Here is a 21065-nt window from a genome sequence, read left to right on the forward strand (position 1 = left end):
AGAACTTTTGGATTTCCTTTTGTTTGATCTCAACTTCTGCCTGCTCATAGATCTTGAGTTAATTCAATTCTACCCGCTCTGCACCTGGGACAATACCTCTGCCTCCCCTGAGTCTATTGTGGGAGAATCAATATATCATCTTCGCCTATGAGACATACAATTTTTGCGAGAAACATTTTTGTGACCCCCGTTCACTTAGAAGAGGACTAAAGGTGAATGCAATTCCATCAAGTTACCCAGTTCAACCCGTGGAGACGACCAATTGTAAGCAATACTTCTGATTGCTGTGTTATAATACACAAAGTACACATTGCCTTCCGGATATTCTGGGCAAGGGTTGGGGATTAACTGGTTCACCATCGCCAAGGTGACTGAGATAAATATCAAAGATGAAATGGGTAACTTGCTTTCTAGCTAGTGAATACTAACTTTTGTTTACTGTGTATACACTGACTCCTTCCAAAAGCACCATGGATTATTACAATTGTGAACAAAACTGACAGATAAACACAAGAAGTACCTGTTTATTTGAAATAAGAATTCAAACTTTATTTTGAGGAATACAACATTGTCATGTTCTTTGTGGTAATCAACACTACATGTCTTAGTTTGGAGTGTTGTAGAGTAGTTTTCCGCTTGCAATGCAGCTTTGCGTTAAAAGTACCTATGATTTCCATTCATGAATTTGTATGCCAATTACTGTAATTACTGACTGAGCCAGAGCTGAATAATGGATTGTTTTAAAAAAAATGATGAACTTAAGACTAGTAGTAAGGACTGTCACAGAAATATGATTTTTGAACGAACTATCCCTTTAAGAGTGCATTTACTTAATAATTAAACAACAGTATACAGAGCTGTCCTATCTTATTCCAACTAGAGTGAACAAATATGTACCTAGAGGTTGGTCTTAGTTCAGTTTGGCATTTTCTGTCAGTTATGTTTAGGATTTGGGGGAGCTGATTTCTCACCCTAGAACTATAACTAAGAAAAAAAAATCTCAGAGACCACCAAGGGATGTAATTCTACTTTGTAGGGTGCCCCTAGTGGTTGAGGTCTGGCACAAAGACCCCAGCACGAGAGACATTTTTCTGGGCACAGCCAGCATACAGCTGTCCAACCTCCTGACTGCAGAGAAGAGCCGCTTCCTAGGACCTGAAGGCGAGCAGCACTGGAGGCAGACCTTCTCAGAGAGGATCCCAGTCCTAAAGGCTCATGGGTACATTATTTTCCTGCCTTCCAATAATTAAGCTTGGCAACGATGCAGGGGACCGGAAGCACCCCATTTGTCAGAAAACAGAGGAAGAAAAGGGCAAGCCTAAAAACCGGGCGCTTCCAGTTCCAGGCAGCTCTGCTCAAGTGTTTCTTTAAATTACTCAGTAATGCTACGCATAGAGGGTTGGTTATCTGGACACAAAAAGCCTATTTGATGGGCTAAAAGGCATAATCATTATACCAAAGAATGTTCCAATGATGATCTCTTTAAAGACCTTTTTAGTCCATGACCAGGCTTAATATTTGCTGGGAGCTCTTCTAGATATGATTAGTCAAGTCTTGCAGTTCTGTTTATGCCTGCTAGAGGGCACACATGACTGCCTCTTGACTGCTTTGTTTGGCTAGTGTTTGCATTGCTCTTTGGGGTTTTAGGCTGGGTATCTGTAAAGCCACTTTTTGACAACGGCTGAGGTGAAATTAAAATGCCTTTGATTGATATTCTGTGTGTTTGTCTGTCTGGCCTTTCACAGGACTAATGAAAAGGTGGCAGAGCTTTCTTACGTCACAACCCTGGAGGACCTTGGTTTAGTGAAGGTGCAAGAAATTGTCGTGTCTGAGTCCTCCAAGGTACAATGTTCCCTATGCCAATATGTAAAGGCTTTTAGAATTCAATAATACTCTGCTTTGGTGTGGGATACCATGAATGTACTGTAATGTGTAAACTGATTTACTTAAACCATATGATTTTGAGTAAAAGCAACTGAAGTTGTTGCAAAGCCAAAGCCAGTCTTCATAGTGTCATACCTGTGTCGTTCCATGGGTGCAAACCAAGGAAGAGTAGGTTCTGGCAGGAGCTAAGGGGGATCCTTATCAAAGCATCGCTGAGTAAGCCTGCTGATTTAAGATCAAGTCCCCTACCCAGCCAATGTAACAACATTTTATTGTATTTTAAAAGGCCAAACTAATCCTGGATCATCACCTCTGAAATTTTAGACTCTTCATTAATGAGGGCCGATGTTTAAAATGTAACCCTGTGTATGGTGTAGTACCGGTTTTGCCTTTTTAGCTTACAAGTGAATATAACTATCCCGTAACAGAACGGAATCCCTGTGGCGCCCCCTCCGCAGCCAGCTCCTTTCAACAGTGCAGGCGGAGCCCCACCTGAGCCCCGTGAGACACTGGAGTACAGGGCCGCCCTGGAGCTGGAAATGTGGAAGGAGATGCAGGAAGATCTCTTTGATGACCAGGTGACCACAGAGCTGAATTAGTGCACCAGCTTTACTCCTGTTGGCGACCTTAACCCCTGCAAGGATAGTAAAACAAGAAACACATTTTTTTTTAAAGCACTGACAGTTGAAATTTACATTTTGGGTAGGTTTTATGGGGTTATAGTTATTTTATGTTGTAAATTATTTAGAATTGGAATTATAATGCTTGGGTTTGATTCTCACTACCATACTAAAATGTCTGTCTGTCTCTCTGCGTCTGTCTGTCTCTCTGCGTCTGTCTGTCTCTCTGTGTTCTTAGCTGAAGAAGAAAGAGTTGGACCACATGCAGGCGCTGGCTGAAGAATGGAAAAAGAGGGATCGGGAACGCGAAGCTCTGGTTAAGAAGAAGGTGTGCAATTTCCTGAAGAGCCAACTGCCTTTATTCATTATATTAACTACAAGTGTATGTGTGCGTGTGTGGATGTATCATATTTCTTGGGAAACCTGCTGATGTTAGGCATTGCGACACATTTTGCCGTAGTTCAAAGAGAAAAATATACAGTTTTATAATGCCGTTCTGCTCATTTTATCACATGAAATAGAGTTGCTGTTTTATAGGTAATATCACGCTGTTCTTAAACATGTATGTTTTTGGGGCTTTAGAAACAGGGAAGTGGAGTGAGCTGGGGACAGATTCTAACCAGTGCTGCAGCAGCAGCTCTTGCTCCAGAGGCAGCAGCTTAGAACACTAGAGCACCTCAACACAGGATTTCCTACTATTCTTTTGCTGCTAAGCTTTGTACTCTTGGTGTGACTGAAGGACCTTACTTGATGGGTTTTCAGGAAGTTGAGTACAGCGTCTTGGAGCAACAGCTTCAGAAGACTTTGGCTGACCTGGAGAAGCGAGAGAGGCAGCTAGCCCATGCAGAGATGGAGGTATTTCATTATATTTTTTTCGTAGTTTTTATTGCGTCTTTCATTTGCTTATTCCAAGGAGCACACTGGTCAGTGTAATGTGTAGGGCAATAGATACAATCTTACAAACGTTAAAGAAACTGCGTCATTATATATAGTTAAAAAAGTATAGATTTTGTTTTCAATATTTTAACTTTTTGATGCAAGTTATTTGTTTGGCCTACAGGAATTTGTAATGCCTACCGGAAGTTGAATTTCAGACAATTGCGTTTGAAGAGAATAAATGGCATTTAACAGGGCTACATACACACAAGCTAAACCTCCTCAGAACTTGCCGTCCCCATTTCGATTCACTCCTGTGCAAACTGTAACGTCCTGGTTACAGTTAGCTAAGAAGTACATTAAAAACCTGTAGAGTCCTGGAACAAATTGATATGGACAGAGAAAGGTGAAATGCACCAAAATGAACATGAACTGAAAATGATTGCAGGCCTGGTAGAGCATCACCTGGGAAGATACCCAGTGTCTGGTGATGTCTATTGGTCGCAGAATTCAAGCAGTGATTGAATTCGAAGGATTTGCATCCAACTACTAAATATGACTAAGATTAAGTTATCCAATTACTTTTGGCTCTTGAACTATGTATAAAACAGCTGCAATTCCTCAACAGTTGAGAGTTTATGGATGTAAATACCCCTTAAATTAAAGCTCACCAGCTGCACTCTGTCATTGTTCAATTTCAAAACAAATGTACTGTACATAACTGCTTTTAGAAATTAGTACAGATTTAGCAGTTCTGTAAAAACAACAATGTGACAACATCCACTGAAGAAGCCAGCACATTTACTCACTAGTCACAGTAGTTGCTTTGGTAAGCAACTTGATTGCTAGGTTAGCAAACTAAACTATAATCCTAGGATGTTATTATGAAAAACACAACAGTGCTGTCTTACATTTTTGTTAAAAAATTACTTTGATAAACATTATACTGTGCATTAGTGAATTATTAATAATACAAAATGTAATCTGAGTGACAAGTGTTTAACAGTAACATACTTTTTTATACTTGCCCTGTCTAATTTTTCTGCATTGTTGCATATTTTTCCCATTGAATTTTGTAAGCTCTTTTTGTAGGTGTTAGCTTTTTGTTGATTGTGGTACTTTTATTTGTTCAGTGTGCTAGGTAATAAAATATGCAATTTTCAGGTGCATTATTGCCCAGTAGTTAACTCAACCAGTGAAAGTGTTTATTTTGGTTAGGTTTTGAAAAACCTGATGAGCAGTTAAACCTAGTTTGGGCCTGCACTGCTCAATATAAATCTGTCTGGCCCTTGCCATCCGATTTAAGTTGTCAGCACAGGTTTCAAATCCACATCATGCCTCTATCTAAATAAATTCCTCAACACTTCTGGAAGATCGTTAATGTCTATCACTATGGAATGGTTTTGAAAAGTCCTATGGCTCTTGGGCTCCACTAAACCACAGTCAGAGCCAAATTGGTAAAATTGAGAAAGTTTAGGACAGTAGTGAATCTTCCCAGTAGTGGCTGTCCTACCAAAATCTTTCAAAAGAAAGGTTTTAAAAAATCCAGGAAGGCACAAAGATCTCCAGAATAACATCCAGATATCTGCAGGCCCTTCAGCTCAGCAAAGGCAGTGTTCATGATTCACTGTCAGAAAGAAAATGCTTTCCTGGCAGAGTAGAAAGTAAGAAAACGACTGCACACTAAAAATATGTCTCAAGCATTGATGGATCCCCAAGCATTGTGCAATAATTTTATATAGACCAATTAGTTAAAATTAGAAATTTTGGGCAACATAGGCCTCTGTTCATCACTCTTGTTGTTTAATGGAAAATCAAACAAGAAACCAGGCAAGCCTGGTTCCGCCGGCCCGCAATAAAAAGTGTTGCCCTCTCGAGATCCGAATCCGAGTTGCTCACGTGAAAGACAGTGTCGTTAACCACTACACCACAGAGCTATTCATTTGGCAGCTGTCAGTATAGCCTTGTCTGTTTATCGTGAACAAATCCTCTGGCCGTTTTAACAGTTAATCGGCCATTCATGAATGATATTGATACAATTAAACTGACTAACGTTTCTTACTAAGTTAACCTCCGCCGTTTTAACAGTGTATTATCCAGTAATAGCCTTTACTAACTTACTGGAATAGTCATAAGAATTGAGCAATTGCTAGCGAGACTGAAGATGAACTTTTCCATGCCAGAAACAGTCACAATATAACCGTATACTGTTTCCGTTAAAGCTAACATAACTACTGTATTCATAATGCGTACTTGGCTTCGCCTTCGAGGAGATATGAACTAGGGACCTATAGTTCGCGGGTCCGCTTCTCTAACCTCTACGCTAGTTAACAAGGTATACTCAGTCAGTCACTCAGTAAGAGACATTTGCTCTTCTTTGCAAAAACAACAGTTTGGAAAGTGGCCATTTTTATTAAGATGTGCGCAAATTCTCTCATTATACCCATGCTAGACTATATATGATAATTTTTAGTTTTTTTGAAATTTTTTTTTGTTTGCTTTTTCATTATGGGGTTTTGTGTTTACAGTGAGGGAAAAAAGTTTTCGATCCCCTGCTGATTTTGTACGTTTTCCCATTGACAAACAAATGATCAGTCTATCATTTTTATTGTAGGTTTATTTGAACAGTGAGAGAATTATGACAACAACAAAAAATCCAGAAAAATGCATGTCAAAAATGTTGTAAATTGATTAGCATTTTAATGAGTCATAATTATTTGTTCCCCTCTCAATCAGAAAGATTTCTGTCTCCCAGGTGTCTTTTATACAGGTAACGAGCAGACTCTTAAAGGGAGTGCTCCTAATCTCAGTTTGTTTCATGTATAAAAGACACTTGTCCACAGAAGCAATCAGACAATCAGATTCCAAACTCTCCACCATGGCCAAGACCAAAGAGCTGTCCAAGAATATCAGGCACAAGATTGTAGACCTAAACAAGGCTAGAATGGGCAACAAGAACCATCACCAAGCAGCTTGGTGAGAAGGTGACAACAGTTGGTGCAATTAATCGCAAATGGAAGAAACAAAAGCACAGTCAATCTCCCCCGGTCTGGGGATCCGTGCAAGATTTCACCTCCTGGAGTTGCAATGATCATGAGAACAGTAAGGAATCAGCCCAGAACTACATGGGGGGATCTTGTCAATGATCTCAAGGCAGCTGGGACCATAGTCACCAAGAAAACAATTGGTAACACACTATGCCGTGAAGGATTGAAATCCTGCAGCGCCCGCAGGGTCCCCGTGCTTAAAGAAAGCACATGTACAGGCCCGTCAATGAACATCTGAATGATTCAGAGGAGAACTGGGTGAAAGTGTTGTGGTCAGATGAGACAAAATTCAAGCTCTTTGGCATCAACTCAACTCGTCATGTTTGGAGGAGGAGGAATGCTGCCTATGACCCCAGGAACACCATCCCCACCATCGAACATGGAGGTGGAAACATTCTGCTTTGGGGGTGTTTTTCTGCTAAGGGGACAGGACAACTTCACCGCATCAAAGGGATGATGGGTGGGTCTATGTACCATCAAATCTTGGATGAGAAACTCCTTCCCTCAGCCAGGGCATTGAAAATGGGTCGTGGATGGGTATTCCTGCATGACAATGACCCAAAACACATGACCAAGGCAACAAAGGAGTGGCTCAAGAAGAAGCACATTAAGGTCCTGGAGAGGCATAGCCAGTCTCCAGACCTTAATCCCATAGTAAATCTGTGGAGGGAGCTGAAGGTTCAATTTGCCAAACGTCAGCCTCGAAACCTTAATGACTTGGAGAAGATCTGCAAAGAGAATTGGGACAAAATCCCTCCTGAGATGTGTGCCAACTACAAGAAACATCTGACCTCTGATTGCCAACAAGGGTTTTGCCACCTAGTACTAAATCAAGGTGGCAAAACATCCTTGGACAGCTCTTTGGTCTTGGCCATGATAGAGAGTTTGGAATCTGATTGATTGCTTCTGTGGACAGGTGTCTTTTATACAGGTAACAAACTGAGTTTAGGAGCACTCCCTTTAAGAATATTTGAACATACCATAACCTACCATAATATTTGAACATACCATAACCTACGATAATACATGTTTCCCTCACTGCATGTATACATGTATGTATACACCCATACATTCTGATAATTTCAGACTTGAATATATCAAAAGAACAAACTAGTGTCATCAGTATAATCAGTGATATGTACATGCACCTAATGACAGTCAAATGTATCATTAATTTATTTGGATAGGTTATCTGTAGATGCTTTACAGACTTTTAATAACATTAACGATCTACTAACACTTATCTTAATCCTCATCCTATCCCTAACCTTAAACCTTTTCCTAACCCCTTATAAATTGTACACCAATCTTAAACCTTACCTTAACTTTAGCTAGCATTTACTTTCAATTAACTATCTACTACCAGGACCCCTAACCTTAAAACAAATCTTAACTTTAACTCTCAAACCCTTTCTCTAACTCAACCTAACCTTAGCAAGCAGTTATTTGGTTTTTGATAGTGTGTTGATAGTATGAATATCTGTGGAGCATCTACAGATGGTAATCTTGACTGTCCAAATAGTGTCGCCAACGTTTTTTTGTACATCTGGTGACAGGGCAAAAATATGCAAGGATGCAAAAATCAGACATGAGGCAAAAGGTTTTTCAAGGCACTGTATATTATAATTTGGCAAAAATTGTAAGATGTGGATGTAAATAGTTGTACAACATGGGTTTGCTCTGGCCATGATTTTCATGGGGTTAAAATTTTCCTTGACATTACACCTCCCGGTTTCTGACACTGCACACTGTTAACATTACATGGGTGTGATTTGCATCGCCACTTGTGCTTTCAGATGCAGCGCTTGCAGAGGGAGTTGCGTGCCGAGCACGAGTTCAGCATGCGCGAACTCCAAGAGAGCAGCCGGCGGCTCCGTGAGGACTGCGCTCACCAGGTGGAGCTGGAGAGGTCAAGGGTCAGGCAGCTGGAGGAGGAACGCGGCAGGCAGCAACAGCAGGTAGGCGGCAGAGCGCCGGGGGAAGGATGCTAGGCTAGGCCAACTCGCTCAATGCCCCACACTGGGGGGAGGCAAGAGAAAATGGGTTGGGTGCTGGGGTGACCATTGACTGTGAGGTCGATGGGCCGTGTCATCCCCCTGTGGACATTGTGAAATGGACAAAGAAAGAAGCACGGGTCTGTCACTAGCACGGGCCAAGCCTCTGGCCTCTCAGTCTCTGAGGATACTGTCAATATCTGACCAGCTGTGACCGTCCAGCCCACTGTGTTCTCTCAGGCCTGCCCACACCCAGCACACTATAGAGTTCTGATGTGAAACAAACCTTTAGCTTGGATTAAAAAAAAAATCATTGGATCAGTCTTTCAGTGACAGCAGATAGTATTCCACATAACAGAATGAGAGGTGACCGCATGGTCAAGAGTTTCTGTTCTGCCCCTGCGATTTAATTTCCATGGGTCACAAACATATTCTGGCCAACAGATGATTTGTTAAAACGTTCAAAGAGTCAAAATTGTTACAAAGCAACTGTGGAACCATGTGTGTAAAGTCATATTTTGTAAAAATGCTATTAAGTGCAATGTCTCATGCTGTGAAATTGGGTGTTTTTCTTCATTTAGAATTTAATTCAGTCCAGGTATAGTCCTTAGGGCTTTTTCAATAATAAGTTGAAAAACCCACCACGTTATGTGTAGTGCCACAGCAGAGGATGAGAGCGTTTCTTTTCACACTTCAATCCCAGCTCTCGTTCTTTTACGGGGATGCCAAAAAAAGACAATAATATTTTTTTTTTAGGCTCTCTTTTTTGTCTCCTCGCAGACAAACCCACTTACCGAAATAGTTGTGTCTGCCGTCTCATTTTCCCAGAAAACATCTGGACCCTCCGGCTATAACAAATCAAGCAAAGTAGGTTTCTGACATGCGGGAAAGAAGGCAGCACTGAGAAACCTTGTGAGCCGGTCTGCCACAGAGTTCTATATCTTGTCTCTCTCCCCCCCCCCCCATGTCAGGAATGTGTAAACATTACATTTGTCCTCCTCTGTCGGCACACACCAAAAGCCTGTTTATCAGTCCCGGATCTGCCCGCCCGCCCCTGCCTGCCAGCCCTTCTCAGCTTTCCATCCCAGAATACGAGGCGTTGTGTGTTGCTCCGCTGTCTGCCTCGCATCTTGAAGGCCAACTTGAGAACGGCTCAACGAACAAGAAAAATCTCTATTACACAGGGGATTCGGAAGGCAGTAAACTCCACCTAGGCTCCCTGTTCTATGCTTTTAGGCCTTGAGGTCTCCTGGTGTTTATTAGTTTGGCGGAAGCCTTGAGTTGGACTCACGGCTGTCCATGAGTTGTTACAGAATGTATTATTTCCATTTGTTTGCGCTCGTAGCCAACTCAAATTGACAATAATTCATGAGCTACTATCTGTTCTTGTTTCAGTCACTTGTAATGTTGGTGCAGGTGTGTCTAATACAACGCTGGTGTTCAGGTATAGATGCCTGGGGTAGGCCAGTGTTGTAAGCTGCTGCTTTTCCAGTGTGTACTGCTACAACATGGCTTGCAATCTAGATCACTTCTATTTCACCTCGGTCCTGTCTAATGCAGTATGAAGGCCTAAAGCAATATCATTATGAGTGAAGGTCTTTTTTTTTTATACCACAAAAATACCTGGAGTCATTCAAATCTGTATGAATATGTATTTACTGTTTTTCCACAAGTGTACAAGGATTAACCTGACAAAGTTGACCCCCTACAGAATACGGTATACGTTTTTCATTGTAATAGAGTTTTAAAATAAAATTGGGTGGCTGGTTCCTACAATCTCCGTAATTTTGCGGTACTTTTTGCACTTTTCACAATTATCCTGCACTTGGATAATATTGCCCTTTGTGTAACACTGCTTTATCAGTAGTGATGAAGAACAATGCTTTCTGTTCCTCGACTCACAGTTACTTCTTCCTCCATCCCCTGTTGTAGATACTGGATGCAGAAGGCAAATACAAGGTGCTGGAGAAAGAGTATCAGCAGTTTCGGGAGCAGCAGAGCATTCGCCCTGAGATTAGATTACAGTCTGAGATTAACCTACTCAGTTTGGAGAAGGTACTGTAGTTCCATTGGCCTCTTAACTACAATGATAGTAATCATTCTGTTCGTAAATGCTAAACATTAGAAACACTTAATATATTCGTAACCACTTATAATCTTGTTTTTTACCACTTACAGCTGTTGTCTGATTGTGCATTTGAAGATGGAAATAATTTTGTTAGCTCATTTGTCTGGTGTTTGCCATAAACATTCTGTGAAAACCTAAATGGTAGAAGGTACTGTGCAGTGAAAGTTTCAGGTTTTAACTACCACTACAAATAGAGTCCTTAAAGACTTTCTCTTGGATGCACGACTGTTTCTAGCATGTTTACAATGACTTATGACCTATTTATAACTATTGTTTTTAGTCATTTTTACTTTTATTAGAACTTCAGAAATGTCTTTGATTAATATAATGGTGTTGCTGCATCTTTTAATCAACGATTGCTTAATCAAGGTGGAACTTGAAAGGAAACTGGAATCCACAACCAAGTCAAAGCTTCATTACAAGCAGCAGTGGGGACGCGCCTTAAAAGAACTGGCCAGGTTCAAGCAGGTAAGCCAATTAAGGCGACTAACGCTTAGAGTCAGCAGCTTTCCTTTATCAAGTCAGTCTTGGTTTGAACAACGTGATTTCACATGGCTTCAAATATAGACACACACATTTTCTGAATACTTCCAGTTTGTGCAATTACCTCCGCAAAGTTCCAGTTTAAGCCTTGACATAAGTGTGATTGAAAAGGAAGCAGTGTTAGCCTTGACTTTACACTACCTTTCACGGCCGCATTACGTGGAATATACCGTGTGGAGTCATTCAGTGTGTTTTGACACGGCCCTCATACTTTATTGAGGCGTATTAGACAATTATGACTAGTAAAACAGCACAGCCTATAAGGGTGGGATTTGAAACCTTTTGCTGTATCTGGACTGAACCCTCCGAGGGACTTAATACCAATGTAAACAAAGTCGACACACTAGGCTTATCAGGTCTCACTAATAACTGTTCGAGACAAAAGCCAGCTGGACAACCCAAACCCCCTTTTTCCTGGACTCTGCCAGATATGTTAAGAAAACACCAGTTGATTTACGATGCACTAAGGGCTTCATAACTTAGAAGTGAAATAGGCCTATAAATTATGTTTGTATTATGCTAAGCGTTAGCCGAGGCGTTAACTGTTTAAAACGCCACTCCAGTGCTTGGGACCCGATGTATTTGACGGTAGTCTGATTGGCCCTATGCTAGCGCCATATGTTTCACCCATCAACGCTTCAGTGTAATCTTAAGCCAAAGTCGCGGCTTCGAAATTCTCGTCTCAGGAATAATGCCGTTTCCCTTAGTAAACGTTGAGGTGGGGAGAGTGAAACGCAGCTCTTTTGGAGACGTCTACATTCCAGACGTAGCCCTTAGCCTCGCCTTATCTCACCCTCTAATACAGTAGATACGGTCAACTGATTCATTTGAGCCCAAGTATGCATGCCACCTCCTAATACCCTCCCTCTGAACTACCACGGTATTTTGGTGTCCGATAATGAGACCCTGAAAAACCGGAGCTGTGAAATCCACCAGGTGTCCGTCTGTCAGTCACTTGGCTTATTTTCCAGAAAACTGCAGTTGAGGCCCTCCTGGGCAGCTTGCTTCACTCAGGCGAGTCCCTGGTCTGACCTGCTGGATGCAGGCCACAGGGAATGAGAACAGGGGTCGTTCACTGGTCACACAGGCCTGCCTGCTCTGCCTGCTCTGCCTCTGTTTTCTCCTTCCTCATGGAGAAAGACTTAAGTCTGGATAGCTGTTTTTTTTTATAATTTTTTTCATAACAATGGCCTGGACTCCATTACTATGAATGCGCACACACCTAGTACCACACACCTAGTCTCTTGCCTGCCACTGTTGTTGTTCCCTCTCCTGGTCACAGCCCTAAAATACGTATTGCTCTCATCCACCAGCAGTAGCTGAGGAAAATGCTCTGTGCAAGAGGCCATACCAAAATCTTGGTGTTAATTGTTTCAGTGTTTTGGCTTGGGCAATTTCTTGGCAGTGCATGCCCTCCGAAAGGTTTTTCTTCGGTTTGTTTTCCTAGCAATTTTGATAAAACAAATGTTTTACAGGCGACTAATGTTCACAGAAAACACAGAATTAAATGTAATCATGTGTCAACATATCACTCTGTATTAGAGATGTTTTGTCCTTGCGTCCATTTTTTAACTGGTGCTAGTCGTGTGGGGGGAAGGATCATGCCCATATTTAGACCAGTAACAGTTCAATGTCATGGAACACAACATGTCCCTAAGCAGCTGTTCATTAAAGTCTGCATAGCACTCTGTCAATCAAAATGTTTTTTGGGTTAGGGGTGCCAATTAGAGTTGGAAATAATCAGTGACTTTAAAGTGCAATACGATCACAATAATTAAATGCCTATTCAGCAGGTATTGTTAATCTCACAATTTTATATATATATTCAATTCTTGCATTTCTGTGTTTGTGATTCCCTTGATTCATTGCAATTTGTTTTTAAACGTGTACCTTACCGTGTGTATGCTGCAGAGGAAAATGTTTGGTAATAATGGCAGCTGATCTGTGCTCTCAATTTGGAAAGATGGAAGAACAAGTTTTGGTGAAGGCTCAGCAAATTAGGGCCGAAACAAAAATGTTGTCCAAATAATATTTAGACAATGTAACTTGTGCCATTGGAAAGTGTTCAGACCCCATTATTTCCTTCATATTGTTTTTCATTATAGACTTTTATTTTTTTGCCATCAGTCTACACACAATACCACATAATGACAAAGGTAAAACATGTTTTTAGAAATGTTTGCCATTGAAAGTGGGTCAACTGAAGTGTTAACACCCATTGCCATGTCACTCAACTGAGCTCAAATGTGTCCTTTGATAATTATACATTTCTCTACACCTTGGTTGAAGTCCATCCGCAGCAAATTCAATTGATTGGACATCATTTTTTAAAAGGCAACTGTTTATATAAGGTACCAGACTCTACTGTCCCATTAATCAGGCCTTTATGATAGAGTTGGTAGACAGCCCCCACTCCAGAGTAAAAGGCATATGACATGCCAATTTAAGGACTCTGGGAGCATGAGGAAAAAGATCTGGTATGATGAAAACACAATCACACTTAGGCCTGAATGCCAAGCGCTACATCTGGCGCAAACAAGGTTCCTCTGATCATCTGCCTAATCACACCCTTATGATGCAGCATTGTGGTGGGAGCATTAATAATGATAAAGGTTCTTCTCAGTGGTGGAGACTGGGTTGAGGGTAGCATGAGCAGAGCAAAATACAGAGCTTAAGAGAATATACAAGGAAGAATTGGAGAAACTGTCCAAATCCAGGTGTGCAAAGCTGGTGGTGGCATATCTAAAACCACTTGAAGCTCCGATCGCTGCCAGAGGCCTGAATAAAGACTGACTACTTTTCTAAGGCACTGTATTAGTTAGTGTTTACCCTGTTACTAAGGCAAGCATGAATACAGGGTTGTTTTCTTGCTGTGTGAGGGCTTTAGGGTCCAGTGACCACACGCTGTGATTCCCTGTTTTGTTAGAGAGAGCAGGAGAGCGCCATGACACGGCTGAAGAAGCAGCAGCAAGAGCTGGAGAGCATGAGACTGCGCTACCTGGCAGCCGAGGAGAAGGAAGCTGTCAAAAGCGAGAAACACGAGCTGGAGGACCTCAGGAATGAGCTGAACAGGTACCAACTAACACCACCACACACTGACTACAACACTAGGATTTATCAGCCAAGAACCTGTGGGGTTAATTGAAACACCCTTTGTCAAAAGCAAGTTAATGTGTCTTTAGGAATTCATAAGCCAACCATTTATAGTGTCAATCATTTGATGTGACGTGATATATTGACCTTGTCTGACCAAGGAACCCCTTTAAGAGTGGTTTTCTGTCCTTCATCACAGGCTGTGTTATTCTGCCCTCAGGTTAAAACAACAGGAAGACAAGAGGCCGTGGGCCGGCGACTCGAGCGGCCCCGCCGTGTCCCCCAATGAGAGCGCCGACGACCACCTCAGCCGGCTGCTGGAGGAGAGGGACACCTTGTTGCGCACAGGCGTGTACACGCACGAAGACCGCATCATCAGCGAGCTCAATAGGCAAATCCAAGACGCCATGGCGCACAGAGTAGCTCGCTGACCACCGATCTGGTTCCTCAGGAGCTAAAAGATATGAATGGGACTATCAAACCGATTCATACCCCTGGAAATGTGGTAAAGTAGGAAACCTGGACAAATGAGTGTGCTCTCTTTCAAGAGATTTGTTTTATGTTTGCTGTTTCGGGGGTCCTCGTACATTTTCTTTAGAAGGATTTGGCCGTTTTTTTGTTGCATTTATGTAATAATTGTGTAATTTGGCTGTATCACTGTTTTATACTGAGATAATATTTTATAGATTGTGAAAAAGGGAATGGCCCCAAATGTATTTTATTTTACCAAGTGTTACATTCCAAATGTGTTGAATGAATGCAATGGAAGAGTGGCTGAAGTGTAGCATGTGACGGCACAGCATTTAGTTTTTAAAGCATTTATACAGAATGAGTCTTTAGTAGACACTAGATGGTGCTGTGACATCAGCAAATGTATATTTACCAGCTTTTAAAAAAACTTAGATACAGAATTCGTGTGTTAATGTATTCGTTTTTTTCATGACTTACAAGAATGGGCTGTTCTTGAATGTATACTGATTTAGTGTGTATTGAATAAATTATTTGTATTTATCTACGGCTTCACAGTCCGATGTTGGGGCGCCCAGGTTGGTTTAGTTGCATGCACTGTTAATAAATCAACCCTATTGATTTGAACAGTTCTGCTATTAACCAAGTTGTTTAGTTAATTTGAACAATAGAAGTGTTTTAAAACATTTAGAAAATGTATCAACATAAGTCTTATAGATCCAGTAATCCACAAAAACGGAACGTGAATGGTTTGTACGTTTTCAAAATGTGTCATAAATGTGCCCTGTAATATACTGTAGCTTTTCCTAATGAAGGATTTCTGTAGGCATTAAAGTGCTTATTGAAGGCTTCATTAAGCCTTTAAAGTTATGCTTCCTTTAAAGTTGCCCAGTTCATAGAGTTGTGCCTTTATTTGGCCTGGTACTTTTCCCATTTGTGCTGTGTTGATTTGGCCTTATACTGCACACCACAGTAAAAGAATCCAGTCCCTATGAGGATTTCTCAAAAGACTTCCCATGGCTCATCCATTGCATCCGTCAAGTCAATGGCAGCTCCTCTTCTGACTCTACACACGTTTGATGTTAAGTGCTACTATTAATCACACTTTTTCTCGTTTGATACCAGATTTCCAGATTGATTCTAGGGCACTGACCCAAGTCCCATACTAACATGATAGAACAATGTCATTGAGTATATATCTGTATGGGTTGATGGGCTTCATCTGCTGCCCTATGGATGCAGGAGCGTGAAGCCTTTACACGTTGTCACATGTTCAACAACATGTCCTTACACTGGCCGATAGACGCGGCCCACGGTGTGTTCCCGTATGATGTTTGCTGATTGGTGGAGGTGGGGTGGCTTGTGTTGACATCCTAGGCTGACGGTGTGCAGACACTCACAGCTCGTATGTCTGCTGGTCGAAGTGGATGGCTGAATTCCTCCCGGGTCTCTATCTGGCTGGCAAGGAGTGGAGCCAGAGGCCTGCTGGAGACTGCTGTCTGTAAAATCTGGCCCTGCTGATATGACGTATGGCTTGTTTAGACACTCGCCCTCCTCGCCGTTACAACTCCCCTGTACTTATGAGGACAGGCCGTCTGCAACAGCTTACATGGCTGATATAAAGAAACACTATCAGCATGTTTACAGAGTCACTCACGCCTGGGCTGTACACATTTGAATCTCCGGACCAGATACACTTTTCTTTGCTTTGATTGCTACCTGTGGCATCATGCGCAGGGCTTAATCTGACAATGCCAAGTATCTGGTATGACTTACATGACTGCTGTTTGCTCTGCGTAATAGGCACAGACTGTAGTACTGCCGCTTAATGGGAGCACCTGGATGGAATTTACAGTGATATATCAGAATCAGGAATATGGATTACAAGCCATGAAATCTCCCTGCCCAGGTTTTACACTGATATCCTATTGCGTGGTGCCAATGAATCAGAATATCTGTGTGAATTAGTTGAGTTTTACTGAATCGGGTCATTAAAAAAGGTAATGTGATTATATGATTGTAAAGTGCTATAAACATTACAATGCGGATGGTTTGAATCTTGAGTGTTGATTGGCTGATTGGCTGTGGTTAATGTAAGCAATAAGGCACAATGGGCTATGGTATATGGCCAATATATCACTGCTGTTCTTAAGTACGATGCATTGCGGAGTGCTTGAACACAGCACTTAGCCATGATATATGTCTTAAACCCCCAAGATGCATACATTTTTTAATAAAATGATTACAGACAATTAGAGCAGTAAAAAGTAATGTCATATCATCCCTGTGGTATGCAGTCTCTTATGGCTGATATATTCATGGTATTTGAGACCATATACCACGGATATGATATCACATGATTTTGTACTATTCTAATTGTGTTGGTAACCAGTTAATAAGAGCAATCCATTGAGTACAGCACATCCATCGTACTACTGGATGCATATCCTACTTACATACTCTTAGGCAGGGTTCACAGACTAATGGTGAGTAAACATGATTCACAAAATAAGTACTCTACAATGCTATTTTGCCAAAGATTTAGCTGTGAAGATAAGTCAATGGCCAATAAAGTTACTGGTATGCTGTTTAGAAAAAACAGCAAGGGCCAGTTTAAGTGCTCCAGACAGCTCCCTCTCAAGCACTGACTGGATGGTTTGGAGGCTCAGAAAGGAAAAATACTTTAGCCGCGACAATTAAAAAATAAAATAATATAACGTGTTAGATTTGACTGTTCTAATATTTATTAATCACTTGACAATGGCAAAGTTGTTTTCAACAAAATAATAGATTACAAAGGGTGAACAAAATAAAAAACACCACATGGAAAAGGACTGTTACTTTGAAGTAACTAAATCACAACAAACACAGCTGAAGAGCTCACATTAGGTTGATTGTCAATTAGCAGTACATAGTCGGGTGACAAATTTGGAGAAAGCCAACAGATGCCTTCAGCCTACAATGTATGTTGCTAACTGTTAAACTTGGTGGGAATTCATAATGGTATGGGCAGCCATCTTCTGGTATTCATTACACCTGGTGATTGCTTTGCATTTTAATATTACAAGTAATGCCAAGGAATATGAGGGCATTTTATAGTACCAGATGTACTCTATGGTGAAATCCCTGTTCCCTGACAATTTTAAAATATTCCAGGATGAAAATGGCCCTATACACACTGCTAAACAAATTTACCAAGAGTGGATTTATGAGCACCAGGACGGCTACACATATTTCAGGACTTGTACAACAACATTCCAAGAAAGATTGTAGCAGTTCTGAAGGCAAAGGGTGGACCTCCTCATTTTTAGGTCCTAACACAGTTAGGTCCGGAAATAATTGGACACTGACACAAGTTTTGTTATTTTGTCTGTTTACCAAAATATATTCAGTTAAATAATGAATATAGGCTTAAAGTGCAGTCTCTCAGCTTTAATTTGAGGGTATTCACATCTAAATTGGAAGATGGGTTTAGGAATTATTGTTCTTTAATATGTAGCCCCCTCTTTTATAAGGAACCAAAACAATTGACTCAAAAACTATTTCATGGACAGGTGTGGACTATTCCTTTGTTATGTCTTCATCAATTAAGCAGGTTAAAGGTCTGGAGTTGATTCCAGGTGTGATATTCGCATTTGGAAGCTGTTGCTGTGGACCCACAACATGTGGTCAAAAGGAGCTCTTAATGCAAGTGAAACAGGTCATCTTTTGGCTGCAAAAAAAGATTGCATCAGAGAGATTGCAGGAAAATTATGACTGGCCAAATGAACAGTTTGGTAAATTCTGAGGAAAAAATTATGCACTGTTGAGCCCTGCTACATAAAAAGGCCTGGACATCCACGGAAGACAACAGTGGTGGATGATCATAGGATGCTTTCCATGGTAAAGGAAAACCCCTTCATAACATCCAGCCATGTGAAGAACACTCTCCAGGAGGTAGGCATATCATTATCCAAGTCTACCATAAAGATAAGACTTCACAAGAGCAAATACAGAGGGTTCACCACAAGGTGCAAACCATTCATAAGCCTCAAGAATAGAAAGGCCAGATTTGACTTCGCCAAAAAACATCTAAAAAGCCAGCCCAGTTCTGGAACAACATTCTTTGGAAAGATGAAATTAAGATCAACCTGTACCTGAATGATGGGAAGAAAAATTACGGAGAAGTTTTGGAACGGCTCATGATCCGAAGTATACCACATCATCTGTAAAACATGGTGGAGGCAGTATGATGGCATGGGCATGCATGGCTTCCAATGGCACTGGGTCACTAGTGTTTACTGATGATGTGACAGAAGACAGAAGCAGCCGGATGAATTCTGAAGTGTATAGGGATATATTGTCTGCTCAGATTCAGCCAAATGCAGCAACGTTGATTGGATGGTGCTTCACTTTACAGATGGACATTGACCCAAAACACAATGCAAAAGCAACCCAGGAGTTGTTTAAGGTAAAGAAATTGAATATTCTGCAATGGCCAAGTCAATCACTTGATATCAACCTGACTGAGCATGTATTTCACTTTCTGAAGACAAAATGTAAGGCAGAAGGACCTATGAACAAACAACAACTGAAGACAGCTGCAGCAAAGGCCTGGCAAAGCATCACTAAGGAGGAAACCCAGTGATCTCCATGCGTTACAGATTTCAAGCAGTCATTGCCTGCAAAGGATTCTCGACAAAGTAGTAAAAATGAACATTTTATTTATGATTTTGTGAATTAATCCCATTACAATTGAGCCCCTGAAATAAGGGGACTGTGTATGAAAATGGTTGCAATTACTAAACGTTTCATACAATATTTTTGTTCACCCCTTGAATTAAAACTGAAAGTCTGCACTTCAATTAAATCTCGGTTGTTTCATTTCAAATCCATTGTAAAATTATGAAAATTGTGTCAGTGTCCAAATATTTCCAGACCTAACTGTATACTGTTAGGTGTTTCCCTTTTTGTCCATCCCCTGTATTTTAGCAAAGTTGCGGTATTTCTAACCCCCTATAGCGTAATTTAGACAAATGGTAATTAGCCCCCATTTAACGTCATTAGCCACATTCATAATGTAATTACTTTGGTAACTGGTTTATAATAGCAACAAGGCATCAATGGTGATTATGGTATATTACAAATATAGTGCTGTGTCCAGGCACTACATGATACATTGTGCCTAAAAACATCCTTTAGCCTTGGTATATTAGCCATTTACCATGCCATTTGCCATGCCCTGATGTGTTATCGCTTAATTATAAACTGCTGAATGCTGATTAGCTGAAAGCAGTGTTATATGAAACATATACCATGTAGATGGCAAAACATCAATTTCTCCAGTTATAGTAGCGTTTGTAACAGGTTTATAAAGCCATTTGGAGGGGTTTGTCGTATATTGGTGATATACTGGGGATAAGTGCTGTCCAGGCATCCCACATTGCATAATGCCTGATACAAATTCAGCTTTTCCTAATCTGACACTGAAGGTGTAAATTGATACACACACCCAGTTATTGCCCATAATCACGTATGGTCTTTCGCCATAATGTACAGACCTATAACAAAAAACTTAAATGGTAACACAAAAGAACTGTGAGGATAGTGAGGTTTCCCACCCTCCTTCACTTTTGGCTGTGTTCCACACTCAAAATGATCCCAATGGATCACAGAATATGCACAGCGCAAGCTTTCTGACATATACACAACTGTATAGCAAACTCGAAAAATGGCATTCTGCTCTCTGATACATTTGTCAAGTTAATAAACGGCGGTTGTAATTGAACAAGGTCAAGAGAAACTTGAATTTCTCACAGACTTTTTCCCTCCGTTGTATGTTTCCAATTAACTTTTTTTTTGGAGGAACAACTTAGGAAAACTCTAGCTTGATCACTAATTGCTTTTGAAAGTGTGACCCTTGTCTGCTTAATATTTTTTCAGGCAGGAAATTCCATGAAAAGCAAAGCCATTACAGTCCAAAACCCCAGGGCCACTTTCACTTGTAGCCTTTCAAAATTAAAATTTTTGTGTGATCATTTGTTTAGCCTCTGGGTAAAGCTGTGTTTTACAGGTTTTAGTTCCCATGGCAAAGTATGGTGATTGATGTATGAAATCTTAACTATTTGTTTTACAAATTCATCAAATTCCCTTGAGAATAATTTGTTTAAATCACACTTAAAGGAACATTTCACTATTTTATAATGTAACATTAGATGTTCAGTACCCTAAAAGTGGTTTATGGGCCAACATAAACTAATCCTGGGTTAAGCCAATACAAACTTCAGCTAACTTTAGCCATTACTATCTAAAATCAATGAAAGTAATGGGGTGTGTCTGACCATGTTCTTTTTAATTAACACATTTTCTTTAAATAGTATCAAACTAAATACAGAGTTTATTTCTGGTGATTTATTTCCTCATTACTTCCATA

The 21065-nt window shown here is 40.8% G+C and overlaps 1 protein-coding gene across 2 annotated transcripts in view; it reads left to right on the forward strand.

The window, feature by feature from the left end:
• Positions 1-15280, forward strand: part of LOC105025386 (centrosomal protein of 120 kDa) — a 30353-nt gene extending 15073 nt beyond the window's left edge. For both annotated transcript variants that reach the window (XM_010896019.4, XM_020052982.2), the window contains 10 exons: positions 1037-1219; positions 1746-1842; positions 2313-2462; positions 2743-2832; positions 3267-3359; positions 8224-8385; positions 10354-10476; positions 10919-11017; positions 14019-14164; positions 14406-15280. In XM_010896019.4, coding sequence (XP_010894321.2) covers positions 1037-1219; positions 1746-1842; positions 2313-2462; positions 2743-2832; positions 3267-3359; positions 8224-8385; positions 10354-10476; positions 10919-11017; positions 14019-14164; positions 14406-14616 — 1354 coding nt within the window. In that variant the 3' untranslated portion in view covers positions 14617-15280. The remainder of the gene's footprint in view (positions 1-1036; positions 1220-1745; positions 1843-2312; positions 2463-2742; positions 2833-3266; positions 3360-8223; positions 8386-10353; positions 10477-10918; positions 11018-14018; positions 14165-14405) is intronic.
• The last annotated feature ends 5785 nt before the right edge of the window (positions 15281-21065 follow it).

Source organism: Esox lucius, chromosome 13 (genome assembly GCF_011004845.1).
Source record: "Esox lucius isolate fEsoLuc1 chromosome 13, fEsoLuc1.pri, whole genome shotgun sequence".
NCBI lineage: Eukaryota > Metazoa > Chordata > Actinopteri > Esociformes > Esocidae > Esox > Esox lucius.